The sequence below is a fragment of the Oreochromis niloticus genome, linkage group LG6 (genome assembly GCF_001858045.2).
Source record: "Oreochromis niloticus isolate F11D_XX linkage group LG6, O_niloticus_UMD_NMBU, whole genome shotgun sequence".
In the NCBI taxonomy this organism is placed as follows: Eukaryota; Metazoa; Chordata; class Actinopteri; order Cichliformes; family Cichlidae; genus Oreochromis; species Oreochromis niloticus.
In genome coordinates this window covers 15756387-15776089 of record NC_031971.2, presented here as the reverse complement: position 1 = coordinate 15776089, position 19703 = coordinate 15756387, and the positions used below count along the sequence as shown (strand labels likewise).

General features: G+C 42.2%; 1 protein-coding gene across 9 annotated transcripts in view; it reads right to left on the bottom strand.

Moving 5' to 3' along the window:
- lrba (LPS-responsive vesicle trafficking, beach and anchor containing) overlaps positions 1-19703 on the bottom strand; it is a 174712-nt gene that overhangs the window by 12361 nt on the left and 142648 nt on the right. For 6 of the 9 annotated variants that reach the window (XM_019360054.2, XM_019360055.2, XM_019360057.2 and 3 more), the window contains 4 exons: positions 9638-9805; positions 4110-4199; positions 1712-1904; positions 329-394 (listed from right to left, as the gene is read on the bottom strand). In XM_019360054.2, coding sequence (XP_019215599.1) covers positions 329-394; positions 1712-1904; positions 4110-4199; positions 9638-9805 — 517 coding nt within the window. The remainder of the gene's footprint in view (positions 1-328; positions 395-1711; positions 1905-4109; positions 4200-9637; positions 9806-19703) is intronic. The other 3 variants (XM_005469852.4, XM_005469856.4, XM_005469857.4) reach the window with 1 other exon arrangement.

Below are 19703 nucleotides of genomic sequence, written 5' to 3'. Positions count from 1 at the left end.
TGCAGAAAGGGAGGGAGGAAAGGGGACGATGGAGAGGGAGAAAGAGGGGGAGTTGATGATGAAATGCCGGCCTAGGCCACAGCTCATTGCATTCCAATTTGCATGCAAATGGTTTAGTGTGAGAGCAGGGCCTATATCATCACGAGTGAACTAGGGCAGAGGCTGAGAAACAACTCTAATCTACTGTCCAGGGACACAGCCCAACAGACTGCCATGAGTCACCAAGCAGCGGGATTTAGGCACAAATCCACACAAAACCCCCATTTCATGCCCACACGAAGCCAACTCTCATGTGTGGATTCTCTACCAGTCGTAAAGGACGGCGTACCTATTAGAGGGTCGATTTCCACAGGAAGTTGGTACTGCTGGTCCTGCACCGTTGAGCCCTGATGACCTGACAGAAGAAGAAGACAGAGTGGATTAATATTGCAATTGTCTGGCCTTGCGGAGTAGGTGCTGGGTTTGAGGTCATTATAACACGCTGAAAACTATAACCATAAAGTCAGAGGCTCAAGAGTCGCTCCACAAATTAGACATCAGTGCTGTCAAAAAGCTATCGAGGCCATTCGGAGCACAAAGTATTACAAAACAAATTAATTATCCTGACAAAGTCAACTATAACATATTCACAGCAAGTGATATTTAGTCTAATTAACTCATTTTAAACTGGATTAAGTCGTCATGCATATACCCATCATGTTTAGAAAACTTTGATTGTAGAGTGAGGTAACAACTTTAACCTTTTACCACATGTTTAGCAAGTAATCTCTCACGATACAGCTTTTCATGTATTGTTTTAGCGACTGTATTTTAATTATGTTTAGCTGATATAATCATTCATTTACTTTTAACTTATGTATTTTTTGGGCAGTTTATCCTTTACATTTTGTTAACTTTTTCAGGTTCACTCCATCCATTAATTAATTGTAACAGTTTAGCTAATTTATTCACGAATAACCTGATTTTGATTTTTTTTTAAAGATTCACATGTAATTATCAGTATGAGTATTTTACACTTGTGTCACATCGGCTCTGAACTTAAAAAATAAAAATAAAAAATGAAATGTGATATGAAAGTGTGTAAACCTGCACTGCTTTCAACACACTCATAATTAGTCATTTTATTTCATGCGTTTATTCTGAGATTTTAAAAGCAGTTTTGGCAACTTTGCTCTTCAAATCATTTATTAAACTGACTCCAGTGGGTCCCTACAATTAATCCACTACTTCCAAGCAGGAAAAATTGCCCAATATGGCCAGCCTGTGGTATGCATGGATGATGTCTAATTTCAGTGAAATCTGATCAGTGTTCATCCTCATAAACTTAGATATCAAATTTAACATTTCTTCTAGGGCAGGATGGACGTTGAGTAAATAAGGTTTTGTGTAGTAAGCGGCTGATGTATGGAGGTGGACGTGGGACCTAATGCTGGCTGCTACATGTGTCACATTTGATACTGCTATCTAGTAGACACAGTCAACTGTCTCCCGAATCAACGTCCATCCTACAGAGACGAGGCAGGTCGATCTTCTGATAAATCAGAAGCTAACGTATGGAGGAGAAATGAACAGAAGCAGCATGAAAATAATTACGTGAAAGCAAACTCAGTTAAAAAACAAGGATCGTTTCTGTCTGCCTGAGATTTTATTTTTATTCATCGCTTCAGGTCATTTATTTCAATGCACGTGTTCGTGGCTTCAAGTCTCTCACCTGTCAGGCCGTGCCACTTGTTGACCGCAAAGAGGCGGTTGGCGGTGACAGTGATGATGGCAGGTGACGTCAGACCTGCCTGGGTGTTGGCCGCTACGTGTGTCACAGGAGAGTTGGATGGGAACTTCAGTACCATGATAACATCCTGCTGCATCTGCTCCGTAAACATCAGAGGCGTCTGCAGGAGAAGATACTGTTCAGGGCCCCGGGACAGACGACACGATGAAGGGGAGAGACGGGGAAATAGCCGAGGTGTGGCGCAACAGATGAAGAGCCAAACGCAAAGATGAAGAAAGCAGTTGGTGGAGGAAAAGAAAAACACAGGGAGACGGAGGAAAGAGAAGGCCAGAGAGAACGTTAGGAGGCTTGAGGAGGACAGTAGGAAGCAGCAGTTAAGCAGCACAAAAAAGCTAGCAAAGAGTTCAGTGAAGGCAAGAGTCTGCATTTGAAACAACGCTACAGTAAATGAGGAGAGAATCTCAGAACAACATTTAAGTTTTAACAGAGAAACTGAAGCACCCGAAACAAATGTCTGTTAATTAATATTTCCCCTTCAGCGTGCACAGTAATGATATTATACATCATATATTAGACATTTTATAGAAGAAGGCAAAGACGCAATAGATTTCACAGGCTGACTACAGTCTGATGTCCAGTTTGTGTAATTGTGTTCTAAATTTTTCTTTTAAATGAGGAAGACTAATTCTTCTTTTACATCTGCTCATTGTAAGAAAACACCAGATTATTAAAAAAAGAAAAGATCTTTGTGCATGTCTGCAGGGTAGAGAAGGATACATAAGTAAACATAAGTAAACAATGTATAAAACTGCTATACTGTACATGCAGTGTGTGTATATATACACACATCTTTATACAGCATCTATGTAAATGTTTTACTTTTTTTTTTTTTTAAAGATTGCAACTGATGTGCATGCTTATCAACCCAATCTGATGAACATAATTTATTACATAGACTTTAAAATATATATATCTAATAAAGAAACACCAAATTTCTCTGAGTTCAGGCTGTTTGTTTGGTTTTTACACTGTTTGTTTGGCTTCATTAAAAGCCCCCCAAATATGTTGAATTTACAGTAATAATAAAAAGAATATCCTTGCAAACAAGTAACTAATTTGAAAAACTTGTACCATCAGCTGACTAACAGACTATACAAAGAGACAGAAAATTACAGCAACTTGCTAGGTTGCATTAGATTTATTCTTGTAAAAGCTGAACAAACGGCAGGAGAGACCATCTCTAAAACAGTCATAACAAAAAAGTAATTTCATTGACCTATCAGACTGTTTCCTCTGCTTAGACAGGCTCTACAGCCATTTATAGAGTGTTTGTACTAAGCAGCTCTAACAGAAAGCTATTTTCCTCCTTGTGTGTAAAGAAGAGGAACATCAGTGTTTAACATCAGGAACAGACCTGAGTAAATCCGGTGTGTCTGACAGCTAACCAGAAGCACTGACAGTATCATTACCACCAGCATGGGCAGATGCCGACACTCTGACAACACGCTCGCACGAAAGAGGATGGAGAGAAAGTAGAGAGGAAGATCCGTAAAAAGCAAAGAGAACAGCGCGTTCTGGAGCAATATGGAGCCGCGGGGAGGGAATTAAAGTGTTTGAAAAATGGTGCCTGAATATTATGTTTGAAAACTATGGTGCGGCGGTGTAAAAATAAAAACATTACACAGGAATTCACCCGTACAGTCGGGCGCTGGATTCAAAGCAATCGTCTGCGTTCGTGTCTGTGTGTGCACGCGCACGCTGGGTGGTGGTCTACAGCCAGCTGTCAGCACCACAGGGACACCGCGCTAATAGGGACTCGTGGGGCCTCGGTCCATCACAGGCAGGCACGCTGACTAAACTCCTTGGCCCTTAAAGGGCCGTCACCATCAAAACTTCCATTTGTTGTTCTCTTTCGCTGATCATCTTTTTTTTTCTTTTTTTCCAGCTCAGGTGGAAAATCTGGCTCAGACCCAGGTTTCCAGCATGAAGCTGTGCTTTTCTCCAGAAATCTCTCTCTAAACGCACATGCACACAAATGTTTGTGATCTCTCCCTTTCACACACACCTCACTAATGATGAGTGAGGGGATGCTTTCAAAACCAAGACTATTTTCCCACAGTGGTAGATGGAGAAAGCGGACACAAGGTAAAGGAAACATGAAAAGGGGAAAATTAAACAGAACAGTTCGGGGGGGGGGGGGGGGGGGGGGGGGGGCAGAAAGGTTTTTGCCAAATGCTGACCAGAAATCAAAGACAAGAACTGGACATGTAGAAGAACTGATGATCAGCTGGTTTCTGACCCACCAGAGCCTATCCTGGAGAATTAAAAGATACTGGAGTATATGCATTCATTTTTGAGATGTTTGTCAGTGTCTACTCACCACTTGCATGGCCGAGCTTCGAGGCGGGTGTGGCTCGATTAGCAACTGGCAGGGGGTTTGTCCGAAACTCCTAATCTGAGACTCCACAGCCTGAGTGGGGAGGAATAAAAACACAGAAATAAAGAGAGATGTTAGGGTTATTTCCCTCTCACTCAAACTATTCTTTGATAATTGTGCCCTGCGATCTATTTCAATGAAACAATAACGGCTCAGTTTCTAAGTGAAAAATGGTTATATTCCACTCCGCTGTGTGTGAAGGTCATATTATTATCTGATAAATGCTACAACAATCTAAGATTAATGTCTAAAAGAAAACAAAACAAAGAGGAATACAAAAGCCCATAGAGCTAGGGAAAAATGCGTGCACTTGTGCTCAAGCACACACGGACACGGTCTACATATAAACACACTTTTTCACAGTCTGACACTCACTCTCTCTCGCACGCACACACATTTACACACAAACACCAATTTCTCCTCCACAACCACACAGAATCAGAGGAGGGCTGGGCAGGCGGACTTGTAGGCTTGGTTAGGTGGTGTTAATGAAGAGGTATAGGACCATAAATGTCACAGCAGACGCCGGCTGAGCAGCCTCTGGACATCATCACACAGCTCACTGTCAGGCCAGCTAGCACGAAGTGGGAACACGCCCACAGCACAGTATGGACAGATGAGGCTACGCCAAAGTGCTGCAACACATTTGCCCACGATACCGTTCTTTAGGTTGAAAAAAGCTAAACATTTTAATTAGTGTTACATTTATTAGCCTTGTTATTAACCAAATTATTAATAATGACCCCTCCCCAGGAGTTATCGCCACAGACGTTTACTGAACAACAAGGAGAAAACCTGGGGAAATTTCAGAAAATGGAACCAGCAAATGCTGCTTGATGCATGACTATACAAAGATGGTTAAAACTGTAGATGGCGCATTTGTGTTGATTAATCTTATTAAGGGTGTCACAAGTGCAAAGCAAGTGCCTCATTTAGGAAACATTTAGAAAAGCAATCACAGGCAGATAATACAAGCAAGCATTCAAAATTTGCATATGCACAAAATCCTCTTAAAAAACAAAAACAGAAAACGATGCGATTCAGTATTAGCAGAAATGTATATAACAATAAGAAGCAGACAATAGTAAGCAAAAGCAGTCCTGTGAGACAAACTCAGTGTGATGGATAGTTTGTAACAGGGACAGGCAGAGGGAAAATGACCAACACAAAACTGTGACAGACCCGTCAGTATGTTGGTGTGCTCTGTGACTGGCTGTGTAGGAGTGACAGCTTGTGTGTGTAGGCTGAGACGTTTGAGTCGACTTGGCGCAGCCTGAGAATGAGCTCATGGTTGAGGCCTGCGTATGGTATTTCCATGAGAAAAAAAACAAAAAAAAGTTGGGAAATGAGTCTGCTCATACCCATTGTCTGAAACTAACCAGAAACCAGAGAGGCGCGGGGAAGTAGTGATTGTAACTGTCTATTACAAGGTTTCATCAGCCTCTTTAAGACCAAGAATCCAGCAACAAAAGCTCTACATCATGTTATTTTTATGTGAACACTGGTCTTTATACTTTTGTCCCCTTTAAGAAGCCATAAAATCTCAGGTTTCCTTCTTTTTTAGTCTACTTTTATACATTTACATCTGAATAAGAAGAAAATTTACTCCAAAGCCTCTGAATAAGATGGTAATAATCCAACGATAGCTCATAAAATCCTTCGGCACAAACGCATGAGCAGTACTTCTTATGGGAGGCTAATTAAAATAGAAAAGAATTCATGCATTTATTCATAAATTGCACGACAATGGTTGTGCTTGTTCAGCAGACTGGAAGGAACAGTGTCCGTGTTAGAACAAGTGTCTGCGGTTTTGTGTTCAGGCCACAAGTGCATTTTCTACATGTGTGCAAGCATGCCAGATCTAAAAGGCGATGCTCCTGTTATGCAGTGATGTGTGATGTGCATTTATTAGCACTGGTCTGTAAGACTGGATTTAAAGGTCCGTCACAGTAAACTGATCAAACAGCACAGTGCAACACTGTGTAACACTATCATGACATTTCCCACCTCATCCACAGTTAGCCTCTTGGTGGGAGGACATGTGACATAACCGCATTATTCAAGGTCAAAATGCTGCCCATCTCTTTGACTACACAGGAAAGCATTTTGCGTAAGCTCAAAGCCACTCAACCTATCTTCATTAAGTGCATATCTGACATTTATGAGGCTGTGGAAGGTTGGAAAGTGGCTGAGTCTAGGTCAGCATGTCCTATCCCTATATGCCAATGCATGCTCAGGTGATTATATGAGGGGGCTTCCACAAGGCCAATCTCTTTTGGGAGCATTGGCCCGTGTCTGATGAAGGTTTTCTATATTCTATACATTTAAATGGCCGAGACGCCCTCGGCTCAGATGTCTCAGCCTGTCCTTTGATTTACTCAGTCGCTTGACAAGATAGATCTCCATGTAAAACATGCTGCTTTATGCAAATCAGCCCCCTCCTCCAAGCGAAAGAAAAAAAAAAGGCCCAATAGTTTTGTATTTCTCACAAGCAGGAAACTGGACAGATTGTATCATGGGTTTTAAACATCCGCCCTAAAATACTGAGACGACTCTATGCAGAGGAGGTCACATTGTCCAGTGAAAATAAACCAGCAGGTTTTATGCTTAGTGAGTGACTTTGGCTTACTGTCGAAGCAGGTTGACTCGCGTGGGCATATATTTCCCGTCTTCTGCCGAATTACGCAAACGGCATACAATTCAAACGGGGCTCTGTGTTTTGTCGCTCGTGTGAGAGTTGGTGGGATTTTCCGTAATCACATGAGAAAGAGGGGAAGCCCTGTACAACGATGAGAAGGCTACACAGGGCGCGTTTCTCTTTATACACCGAGAGGCAACACAGATGTGCATGCAAGCCATCCATGTGCACACGCGCACACACAGATGAAACCTGGGGTGAGAGAGGGGAGGCAGGAGGTAGTGCAGGAAGTAATCATGGTTTTGAAAAAAACAGCACTGGTCTCCACAGCACTCACTAATCTGTGCTGAGATATTCCAAACTTTCTCCCGGAACAGAAAAGCACACATAAACACACAACCGTGTGCATTTATGCTGATGAGCACACATAAATATACAAAGGTATACACATACCAATGAATGAATGTATACATATGCATGCATATGTAGAAACACATCAAGGTATGATCCACACAAATCTTGTGCGCGTGTATTTGTGTGTGGGCTACAGGGAGAGTTAGCCTCTGTGAAACAGCATGGCAGGAATACAGAAATCAGCGAAGCCAAAATACAGAACCCTCCAGCCCGGTCTACTGCATTTTCCCACCTAAATATACACACACAAAAACGTACACGCACACATAAATGCACACACATCTGTGAACCGCCCCCCTGACACTGAGCAGCCCCGGGGCCTGTCCTAATGCGGGCTAGTCTGGCCCAGACCACAGCTCAGACTGAAACAGTTGTCACTCAGTAATGGCATACTCTAGGGACACTTTCAGACCCCAAACCCTCAGTCCCAAAGCTCCTGCAGCCCTCAGCCACCCCCAGCGCCCAGCCATGACGAGGCCCAGGCCTGGAACTGTGTTTCCACCTTCTGCACAGACAGGGCACGTTTCCTTCCGCACAAACACAGTTGAAGGAGAGCCTTGGATTAGCTCACTGGGGCAACGCTGCTTTGGTTTATTTAACTAATTAAAGTGCTCAGGCTCGGGGAGTTTTCACCCAGCAAAGTGCAATCAAAGCATCAGCGAGAGAGCCCGCGAGGAGGAAACAACAAGAAACTTTTTTTTCCCTCCTCGAGGCAGGCTGTCTTTACAGCATTACACATATGATGACTACTGACTTTTAACATGAGCTTCTGTGCTACACTGCCACTGTAGTCTTTCAAAACATCAATTAATAATTTTAATTAAGCTACACCAATATTCATGACTACACCCTGTATTTTCCAGACATTTCAAACAAAAATATGACCCAGTGCACCAATACAGAACACTTCAAGCTATTTTAAATACTATCCAGAGACAAACTTTAGAGACAATCACACTAATTTGTTTATAGTAAAATGCTAAATGTGGTACCAAAGCCACAGACAAATAAAAACCTCATTCAGAAGCATCCAAATCCTAAGTATGCATCCTTAAAGTCATCAGTCGAAGACGCTTTTTCAATGCCACTCAAATCACAAGCACCTCCCTCTGAGGCCTGTGTGTGTATGTTGGTAGATTATCAATCCCATTGTCACTGGAGCAGCTTGGCAGAAATAGTGGAGCACCAGTGATCCAATTTTCTGCTCTGTGTGTGTGTGCGTGTGTTAAACAGAAGAATGGGTAATGGGCTGAGAGTGGAAATGACCGGTGAACCCGGATAATGAATCTGCATGTCTGTGTATGTGTGTATGTGTGTGAGAGAGAGAGTGAATAAAGGCCAAAGCACATCTGGATGGGAATTGGGGTGAATGAGGTGATAAATCAAGGATCTACCCCTGGTGCCTGCGATGCTCCAGTCACTGAGCATGAAGGGCAGCAGTACACTGGAGGCAAAGGGTGTTTTGCCTGCTTGGTGTGTTCTGAACTTATCACCATTTATACGTTAGCACCACGGTGAGTCTCTCTTAAAGGTGAAAACGTGGCCTTTTCTCGACTGTTCTGTTCTTGTATTTAGGTGGGGCACGAAACAAACAAACAATGACTAAAACTATGAAGATGATCTGTTTGAACTTTAACTGAGATCCGTCTGCTCATTTTGTTTGCCCTTGTGTTGGAGTTTTCTGTATGGATGTTTCCAGATCTCAGAAGTTGCCTACAAACAGCCACAAAAACCAGTAATAAACATGAATAATCACTTAAAAGAAAGCCAACACCTGGTTACTTTACTCTGGAGAGAAAAGAAATAGAATATGCGCCCCTCTTGGCACTAAAATGCAGATGTCAAAAAGGCTGATGGGAGCAGGGTCAATTGGCCCGCTGCTGGCTAGCTGCCTTTTACAGCAGATTGGTGAAGTTGTCAGGCCGGTGTTTGGCTGTGGGCAAGCTAGCCGTGTTTTTCTTTTCAACACTGTGTTTTGTCTGGTTGCTTTCGGGCAGGACAGTGTTACTGTGTGTGCAGCAGTACAAAGTGAGCGAGCTGAATAATGAATGAAAGCCGAGGAGGCGGCTTTAAGGCGTTAAAGTGGAACACTTGGTGGAGTGCTTTCAAAAGGTATCACACAAAGGAAAAGGCTTCGCTCAGCAATACTGTGCGGCAGATTGTTAGCTTAGCTCTCCCATGCCACTCTACAAGCACTTTAACATGGCTAATGGCATCAAAACCTTCCTGACATACAGATGCAGAGGGTGGACATGTGCTTTTATAATATAGCCGGATTAAGCATCCATCTGAGAGCACTGCTGCTCAAGAGTACTTACCTCTAATATGGAATTTTTCTCCTTACCCAGCATGGTCTGCGAAGGCAGTTAAATCAGCTACGTGTATTAAAATGTGTGTGTACATGCACGCACTGTATCACCTCTCTGAGCATGGGGTCGTTGATCGAGCTGAGGTTGACTGCGCCTTCATAGGTCAGATAATAGAAAACATTGAGGGCTCTGGCGGCTTCGGGTCCCTGCTGCTTGTAGCCGAAGATCAAATCGATCCACTGGTGAAGCTGGCAGGACACAAACTCGCTCTCCAGTGCCTTTAAAAAGAGGTGAAAACAGAGGGTTAGGTTTATCTAGGACGTCAACAGATGCAACAAAAGCCAACTCCCCTAACATCCCATTACTGAACAGCAGTTATTACTAATACCCCTCAAAGGTGAATTTCTCAGAGAAAGCGGAATATTCTTCTAATTGTTCCTCTGACAGAATCTGCCAATGATTTCTGTAATGAGCAAAAAGCACAGTAAATCCATATCTGATCATAAGAGAGCATCAAGACATTAGAGGACTCTTGTAGTTCATTAGGGAGCCATTTCAGCTTCTGTCTTTGTTCTTTTCTCTGCTGGTCGTGAGCGGATAAGAGCACCGTGTTGCTCTCCTCCAGACGTCGTCATAACGCCACAGATACAAGCCGTTTTCTCTCCTCATTAGTGGGCAAAGGAGGGAAAAAGCATTTATGGTTTCCTCATAAAAACCGGCAATTGTGTTAATTTGTGTAAAGCTGCTGGCTCACAAAAGCCCTCTAAACACAATCAAATTAGAATGAGGCAGCCCTTGATTGTCATTGCTGCCTTGTGTCACATTAATTTGTGACAAAACATTAGCCCGCGCTACACTTAAATGGCAATTTATATCATTTAAATTTTTACTGCGGAGACCAGTGCATCCCTCACTTAAATGTGACTTTCTGACAGCTCATTCTGCATCTAATTCCTCCCCACTCTGTTAATTACGACTTTCAATCAGAGAGCCGAGCACACGTCTGAAGAGGAGAGTGTGTGCGCTTTAGGTGTGATGCTGTTTTTTAACGCTGCAGCTTGACTGACTGACTGACTGAATTTGTGATGCTGTCACAAATCTCATCATCCCAGCTGATGAGAAGCTTAACAGTGAAAGGAGATAACGCAAGAAGTGCAAATGCATTTCGGTTCCCAGAGAGGAAAAAGAAAAGATCAATAAACAAAGATATAAAATGTTTTTATGGCTTAATGCTGCAATAATCAAACGTAAGCAAAGTCTGATCATCGTGTGTTTTTATTTGACTTCGCATTGCGCACAGACTGTGTGACTGTATACATTTGTAAGCGACACATTACTGCCCCTGTATTCCCCAGATGCATTCTGTATGTTTTATTTAAAATGTCCCTGTATATACAGTACCTTATGAACACATAACAGTTTTAAAATGTTTATTAGCCTGTGAGTAAGATGGATAACCACGGAGGCAATCAATCACAACTGAAATACAATAAATTTGTACGAATCCTTCGATGTAACAAAGAGCTTAATGGGAGTTTGACTGACTTTGTCCTTATAAATAAATCTCTGGTTTATAGCTAAGGTGTATCCAGCTACAGCAATGAGAATAAAAGTTAGAAAAAGCTAATCTGGAACAGGATATCTAATGAAATTTAAATTCCTGCTAAGTTGGTCTTTGAGGCTCAAAATGTTTCAAACAATACCCGACCCTACTTTAAAAAGTGCAGTCTCGTGCACAGCTTGTCACTGATGCAGCATTAAGCAGCGTGTACTGTAGGATAATGTATATTATTATTATTTATTTATTATTTTCACATGTGAGAACTGTTCTGAAAGCTGCAGATTCAACAAAACTAGCAGGCAGAGGGATCTGTGTATTCCCTACTGTCTATGATCACACTCAAAAAAACAAATCTAACCGTTAGTCTTAAGATAAAACAGAACACCCCTGGTCTAGACTCCATGTCTGTCTGCCTCTCTGGCATCGCCATATTCACATTATGTCATAGGGCAACCCTTTTTATTAATGTTACATGATAAGCCAGAAAAATCCTCTTTATTCAAACTCCCTTTAATAGCAGAGGTTCAGTCGTGCGTGTATCGTGTGTGTGTGTGTGTGTGTGTGTGTGTGTGTGGGAGAGAGAGAGACGAGAGAGTGAGCGAGAGGGAGAGATCAGTTCATTATGCACTAGGATTGACCTTTGACAGGCCCTGCTCCCCTGTTTCTAAAACTAAAGCTGGGGCTGATGGGCATTTAATGTGCACCGCAATCAACTGTCATTCAGCAAAGGGAAACAAAGAGCAGCCGTGTTATTGCAGCTCCCTCTCCTGAGGCCCGCCTTTATGGAAATCATTTGCATGATGCATTTGGAGAGGGTGAAACAGAGTAAGTGAGAATTTGTGTGCGCTCTGCTGGAATTGGAAGTGTGTATCTGTTTTTGTATTTGTTTGGTCTGTCGATGTCTCCCTGACTCAAGTCTGAATGTAGGAACTTAACCTCAGCAGACTAAAGCTTAGAGATTCAAAGAGTATCTACCTGCAGTAGAAAAGCCACGATCGTATCACGTCAAAGGTGTCGGATGTGTAAATTGCACGCAACAGCAGTGCTACCGATCATTTAGACAGCAGGTAGATTAGGATTCAACTACTTTAATCTGCCCCTTTATCTAAACTCGGGATTTTACATCATGAGCCGACATCAGAGAAAACATCTTAATATTGAGAAGCTTAAGGAAAGGTGCCATTGATCAGACTCCACTGAAGTCCAATGAGCAGAATGAAACCAACAACAAACTCATCCAACACTTAATAGTACAGCTATAGTACAGGGAGCCCCACACACACACACAAAAATGCTCACAGTGGAAAAAACACATGATAATTACACAAAGAGCTAAATACAAAAACAATCAAAATTTCTAAACCTCAGCACCAATAAAGCCTAAAATACTGAGTCATATTGAATTCAGTTGATTTTGCAGCTGATTCCAGGAGGTGAGAGCAACAAATCAAATTCAGATCAGATTCACACCTGCCAAAAACACAAATGCTAAACCTTCAAACTCTAGAAACCAGTCAGTGACATCATCCACACCATTGCATTAGGCGACACATTTCCTCATTACGATTGACATGAGCCCAGTGCTTTATTTTGTTTTGTTTTTCTTGCTCTTCCTATAAAAGCTTACACTCTGAGATCGAGACAAGTCCCCATCACTGACATTGCTTAACTGTATCACATTTAACAATGACAACTACTGCCAGCTACTTCAGTTAACCTTTTTCAAAATGTCATACTGGTGACTCATTTATTCACATTTTCGGATGGGAGGAGGGGACGCTACAGGAAAGAACAGAGTAAATACCATTTTTTCCATTTGCCTTTTCACAATAATAAAATTATATATAACTCAAAAAATACCACACAATACTATGTAGGTTCTGAGCTCATCTCAATAAATCTAATTTCGACTTATAACAAGAAGATTACACCTAAGGAACTCATATTTATAATCCATCAAAGAAACCTAAGTGAAGTACAGAAATTAGGCATGTTCTGATAACTCATTAACAATGTGTCATGTGAGCAGCTGTGGAGACGTTTCCACATGTGGTGCCACACTGTAGAAACAGTTGAGCAGAAGGTTGGGGCAGATAGTAGATTCCTGAGGTGGGATCTGGTGCCACTTTAGGAGAACCAGGCAGGATTATTGATGGGCCAATTAGCAGCCAGTGTGTGTGTCATCCCCATCCGCAGGGGACTCTCTGATAATTAATGAATAATTTAGCATGCCTTTATGTAAATGCTGATAGGGGGTAGAAGTAACTGGAATCCCACATTCCTATTGTTACAGATTTGACAAAGTACACCTTCGAAGCACAGGGGAGGGTGGGGTGGGGCGGGGGGTCCCTTTTGTTGTGTGCTCTGATTTGTTTCCAACAGCAACAATAATTTGGAATATTCTCCTAAGGAGAAGAATGATACATTTACCCAAATCATTTTTCCCCATCAAAGCCGCCATGTATTCAAATGCATATAATTATATACTCTTTGTGAACTGCATGCTTATTTTGCTTTTGTTCCAGCATGCCGTGCTGTGATGTGGATTCCAGTGAAAATGTATCATAATGAACAAGCCTCGTCTGCGTGCAAGGCTCAGGTTACTTTAATCCCTTCCTTTGTGAAACATCTGTAGCTGCAGTGTAGACTTTAAGTTTAGAAAGAAAACCCAAAACACTCAAAAAGAATGACAGTTTGACTACATGTCTGTCAATATGTTACTCTTTAGAGGGACCTGTACTCTAGACTGAGGATTTAAAGACATACAATCCTAATTTAAGACATCAGACAAGAAACACCAAGTGATTGCAATTAACCAGCTGGTGGACATTAAACCGGGGTTGCTTTGAGTCCTGAGAAGCAAAACTGAGGGCGTCTGATCTCGAGTCAGTAACCAGCCCACAGCCTCATCTTGAAAAGCTTTTTCTGCTCGCAGGTGGGAAATTTATTATCTTTATTTTAACCTCATGTGGGACCTCTTGTAGTGATTATCTTTGCTCTGCTTAAAAGTAAAACTGCGTGTCCATACTACAGGTTTACACCGGGCCTATCTGTGAAGGTTCTGTGCCTCGCAGTGGTTTGCGGTTAGCTTTATGGTCTGGATTGAGCTGGATTTCACTTCAGTCTTAACGAGGTGACAGTGAACGCTTTCCTCCTTGCCTCACTGGTCCTTAAAACCCTTTTAAGGACTTATGGAGAGCTGTCCGTAAGGATGTTAAAACATCACTTAACAAATCAATGCGCTCATTTGCATGCCAACGGTGATGCAAGTGTATGTTGCACGTGCGTGTGTCGCCGATGGTGTGGGTGTGTAATTAAAGGCACATGTTGTGTGCGGAGCCGTTGTCAGCGGCAGACTGTTTTCGTTCGTATTGATTACGGATGTATAAAACAAACACTTGTCAGATTTGGATATATTAAAATGACTGTTTAAGAACAAGCTGATTAAAAACATCCTGAAAACCCCATTCAGTACGTGTGACAGTCAAACATCGTGTTTTCACGTTTACAAATGATGATCCAAGAACACTGAATCGGTAGTCGGGACCAAGTTTTGTTTAGTTGTATTCTTTTGGGGCATTTTATTAAATCAAATCATAAATCCGCCCATCAAATTTATATTTTAGACGACATCGCTAATGGAAACCGGCCTAGTCCTTTTACCTTAGTACAGCTTTATTATCTCACGTTTTGATTCTCTTTTCCTTCTCCAAGTTCAGCAGCCCACTTTCCTTCTTCCCCCTTCTATTTGTTCTCCCACTTACCCCTTTCTTTTCCTTCTGCTTTCTCTACCAGTCATCTGATCCTAAGGATCAACTCCTCTGGAGTTTCCTTGCCCTGAGGTTGACAAGCACTCTGATTAAAGGGCTTATTAGCTTGCAGTAAATGAGAAGCTAATTGTCATTGTGAAGCACGCAGAGGAAGCCTGTAAACAGCTAGAAGAGAGGGGGGCCCCCCAACATAGAAAGGCGAGGGGGGGCGTATGACGTAAGGAATGAGATCCTTAGAGCAGCCATGCAGCTAACGAACCATTTCCTTTATTCTCATATTCACACACACCAAGAAAAACCCAGATGGGCCGCGTGTGTTACTTCAGTCCAAAACCCCACCTCCTTTCCGGCTCAGCTAATTAGACAGGTCGCAACTGTGAGAGTTCTGGATATGGTTCAGTGGAGGCACTCGTCGGCAAGTGGAACCTGAAACTCTAACCCTAATGCTCGGCTGTTCTCTCCTCCCATCTTTCTCATTATCTCCTGACCACTCTAAAAGCAAGAATATCATGTTAAGGGGTGAAAAGAAGCAGAATGAGCAGTGATTGGGAAAGTCGCCACAAAACAAACACATCATGGTGGATTTGATCCAACTTACAGCCCAGACAATGGAGTAAACACTACTGATTGGGGAGCAAATGGCACTGAATCCAAGTTAGATAGCAATAAAACTGTGGTGTCTGCGTCCTTTTAGATTTAAGTTCATGCATGATTGTAAAAATGCAAACTAAACAATGATGCCTAAAAAAAAAAATAAAGACATTATTATTATTACAATTGTTATCAAAACAACTGCTAACATCATCATTATTATTATTATTACTACAACTGGCAAGAACCAAGAGAAGCTAAATCTTAACCACTGTTCACAAGCACCTGCGAAGGACTTAACCATCTGTCCACCTCCACTCCAAAAGCCTAACAAGCTAGCAAATACTTCACCGGTGCCACAACACAATGGGATCAAGTGAGCAAAAGCTAAGTCAACAGTAAGAGCTGATTACACACAGAACCGCTGAAGAGGGCTTCTGCTTCTGGATGAAAGAATATTTGGATAGCTGTTGAGAGAGGCATTATTGTCTCAGATGATTACAGAGTTGGCTGCAGGACTGTGTGGAGGTGTGGAGGCTTCTCAGCACAGATTGGAGATGATTAGGATGAATGGCTCAACTGATCAGCTTGAGTGTAGTTAGCCTTCAAGCAGAGGTTATTAGGGTGTAGGGTTATGTGGAGCTGCAGCTTGTTAGTGCGAGACTGTCTGCGTATGTACGTGACCAGCAGCTCCAAACCATAAATACATCCTCAAGGAAACCCATGAACTATGCTCATGAAGTGTAGGAGGAATATGCATTAATTAAATGTGACGCGTTTTGCTTCATTTTCAGAAATATACTGTTACAAAACTAAATAAACACTCAGAAAATACCACACGAACGAGAGTATACAGCAAAGCATCCCTGCTCTGCGCTAAATTCTAACAAAGTGTCCTAAAAAAAACACCCTAAAATAAGATTGCATACAATTTCCATCACATAATTTTATTCATGCAATCACTGGCGCCTTTGTTTTTGAATATGTCAGCCACCTTCTGGGGTCTTTGAATGTTTACATGGCATTTCCTGGGAATCTATACAACAGCTGTATGGCTATTTCCTTCTCGTATGGATAATAGAAGTATGACAAAAAACGTCTTAAAGAAGTTATCTGCGCTCATGCTCCAAGGAACACATTAGTTTGAGATGGGGCAAAGGGCAAGTACAAGTGTTTCTTTAAATAAAGCCAGGATTACAACACGGATATTCAGGAGTCTGAGACGCAGCACAGAATAATGCTGCAAAAAAAAAGTGCCTCGGTACACTTTGGCAGAAGTAAAATGAAAGCATGGAGGAGTGCAGGAAAGGGAGAAAGACAACATTAGTGAGTGAGTATGTCAGCAGGAGTAGATCATCCCATTTCTCAGGCTCTCATCGGGTCCGCCATTACGTCATCGAAAGGGAGGATAAAGGAGGGGAGGGGGAGATGAGCAGGCAAGAGAGGGAGGCGAAGAAGAAGGGGGGACAGCTCGTAAAACACCGAGCACACAGTAAACATGTCTGCCCTTATGCATGACAATACCCCTTCAGTGAGCGCTGCCTGATATTAGCCAGATAACCTCCCTCTACCCCACGTGCTAGTTCCCATCCAGCAACAAGGCTTTCAGTGGAGACGCCAGGGGAATAGATTAGCACTAGGCTAACATGGCAAACTGTCTTCTATTACCGGGGGCCACTCTGGGATAGACGACGTTAAGGTTTTCACTCACTCAGTCATTCACAAGTGCACAAGTATTTCTTAGTGGTTAGTGGCTGGTCGCTGCAGTGGTTTACCTCAGCTCATGCATGGGTTCCTGTGGGGTTACTGTGAGAATAAGATGTGGAGGCTGGTGGGAACGGCATTATGCGAGTCCCAGCGGGTGCCTGATCAGAGAGTGCAGTACGGATGAGAGGTGAATGTAAACAGTCGTGATCTTTGACTTTGTGTAGCTGGTGGTCTGAGCTGGGGAGCGATCATGTCTGGCTGTGTGACTTGTGGGAAAAAATGCAAGACACATTTTTGTCTTCTGAGTCTACTCGCTTACATTTCAGATACAGTTCCTGCACAAATCCCGCTTTACAGTAAACTTTAGTAAAATCTTTATCCAAGTCTTTCAAGCTATGTTGTCAACTTAAAAAGAAATCTTATGTATAAGATTTTCATGTCTTAATGTAATAACAAGCCTGCTGAATAACGGGTTTCTTGATTGCATCATTTTTTGCAAAGTGTTAATGGCTGTCAGCACATAAAGCTGACAAACTTCAGATTTCAAACAGGTTGAGAGTATGAGGCTTGGGGGGTAAAGGTGATATGTCTCAAATAAATATGACATTTGTCTTTTAGCAGCCATGTAGATGTACCTCTGCGGGCAGGATTACTGTGATGACATCACAATAACAGCTGTAAGGCCGAATGACAAAGTATGAAACACACTCACATCACTGTCCACTGCAAACATAATTATTATTATATCAATATTTTCATTTTAACTGCAACAGAAGCAAAGCTAGAGTTATCCAGTGCTTGTAGAGGTTCATCTACATGAATCTAAATGCTGGAGCTTTTAAATGCACTGACATGGGAACAAAGGTCTTAAAATAAAAGCAAAGACATCACTGATAAACTCTTCAGTAATGGATAACAGAGTCACTCAAAGCTTGTTAGCAAAATCTGACTGGACCATATACACACACTATATGTGCAACTGGTTAGCAACAGAGCTAAGCTCCAGACGTTACTCTCAGACATCAGCAAACATTTATAATTCATGTTGTTATCAAGAGAGCTAAGATGTATACTAGCAGCCGCAGACTGTAATGTGTGCAGCATGTGAGGATGACTTAGGTCATAATAATCCAACATTACTGGAATAATGCACTATTCTGCCTGGCGATGCAGAGAGAAGCCTCTTGACTTCTCTAAGCTGTGCTTCAGATGTTTTCAGTTTAGCCAGCTTGCACTGAAATGATGATTATGTGTTTTGCATGAATGATTGATAGCATGTGTTTCAGTGCCCTGAGCACTCTAATGTGCTAGGGTCATATAATTACAACTTGTGGCTACAGAAGCTACTCTTTAGCAAAGCTTGCAAAGTGTTCCTTGAGATCTAAAGTAGCATATAGTACATAATGCGTTTTCAGTGACATCACAGTCACACTGAAAATCCTACAACAAGTAGTTTCTTATATTATAGCACAGGAATAAACTGTGCACAGAAATTCAACAACATGACAGTTTCACAGTTTCTGCATAGAGTAAGTAAATCAATGGGAGGCATAATGGTCGTCTTTGATGAGTTACACAAGGTTCTTTGGCATCCAACACCCACAGTGTCTTCTTGTGGCCAGCATTCTCTGTGCCGTTGCTTCTGACCAATCACTCAGCTGCCCTTTCCCATTCACAAAGAAGAAAGGCTCCCTCTTTCTGTGAGGCCAGTTTAGCTGATGCCTCTGTCACTCCTTTGAGCGAGTTGATACTTTATAAGACGGAAAAGGCCAAAAGTAAAGCATGCCCGTCTCTCCCATGTGTGAGGTTTGCAGGTCTGTCAGCAGCGCTTCAAGAGCTCAGATGACTGAAAGAAGCCAAACAGCTGAAGCAGGGACCAGCAAATAAGCACTGGAGAGTTTGGTTAAATGGCAACAGGAGAAAAAAGTAACAAGAAGCCTCGGCATGTGCATGTAATTGCAACCGTAGAGTTAAATATGTCTGATTAGACAGCTTTCCTTTTTTAATAATGAAACTATTATTGTGATTGTAACCGTATATTTCATTTTAGGCACAAGCTGTATGGTGTTTATAAAGATTTCATCCAACACCAATGTCTGTCTACATTCTTATATTAGTTTAACACTGATCTATGCACAATAAAAAAAAAAAAAAATCAGCAGTGTTTGGCTCAGTCTAGCATCAAGATATACCCACAGCAGATGGCTGCTCTAACAGACTGTAGTTTAGCCCGCCCCATCTCAGTAGCTGCACTGAAACTTGGAGCCATGACAGCACAGGTAAACACTGATATGGAGACAAATAACAGTCAAATTTACACGAGCATACACACAAGATCACCTGCTATCGCGCTAATGGTTAGCAGGCCTGAAAAGCGAGGTACGGTCGTACATAGTGGAATGTCAGAGCGGCTGACAGTGCCCAGAGAAATGTAGTTATCTGGTGGAGGAGGGATCAAGTTCTTAACCTCTCCTTCGACCCCCTGGTAAAAACAACAAGCAGCCCCTGATCTCCGTGGCATGCTGCCTCAAGACCCCTGTGTCTCCA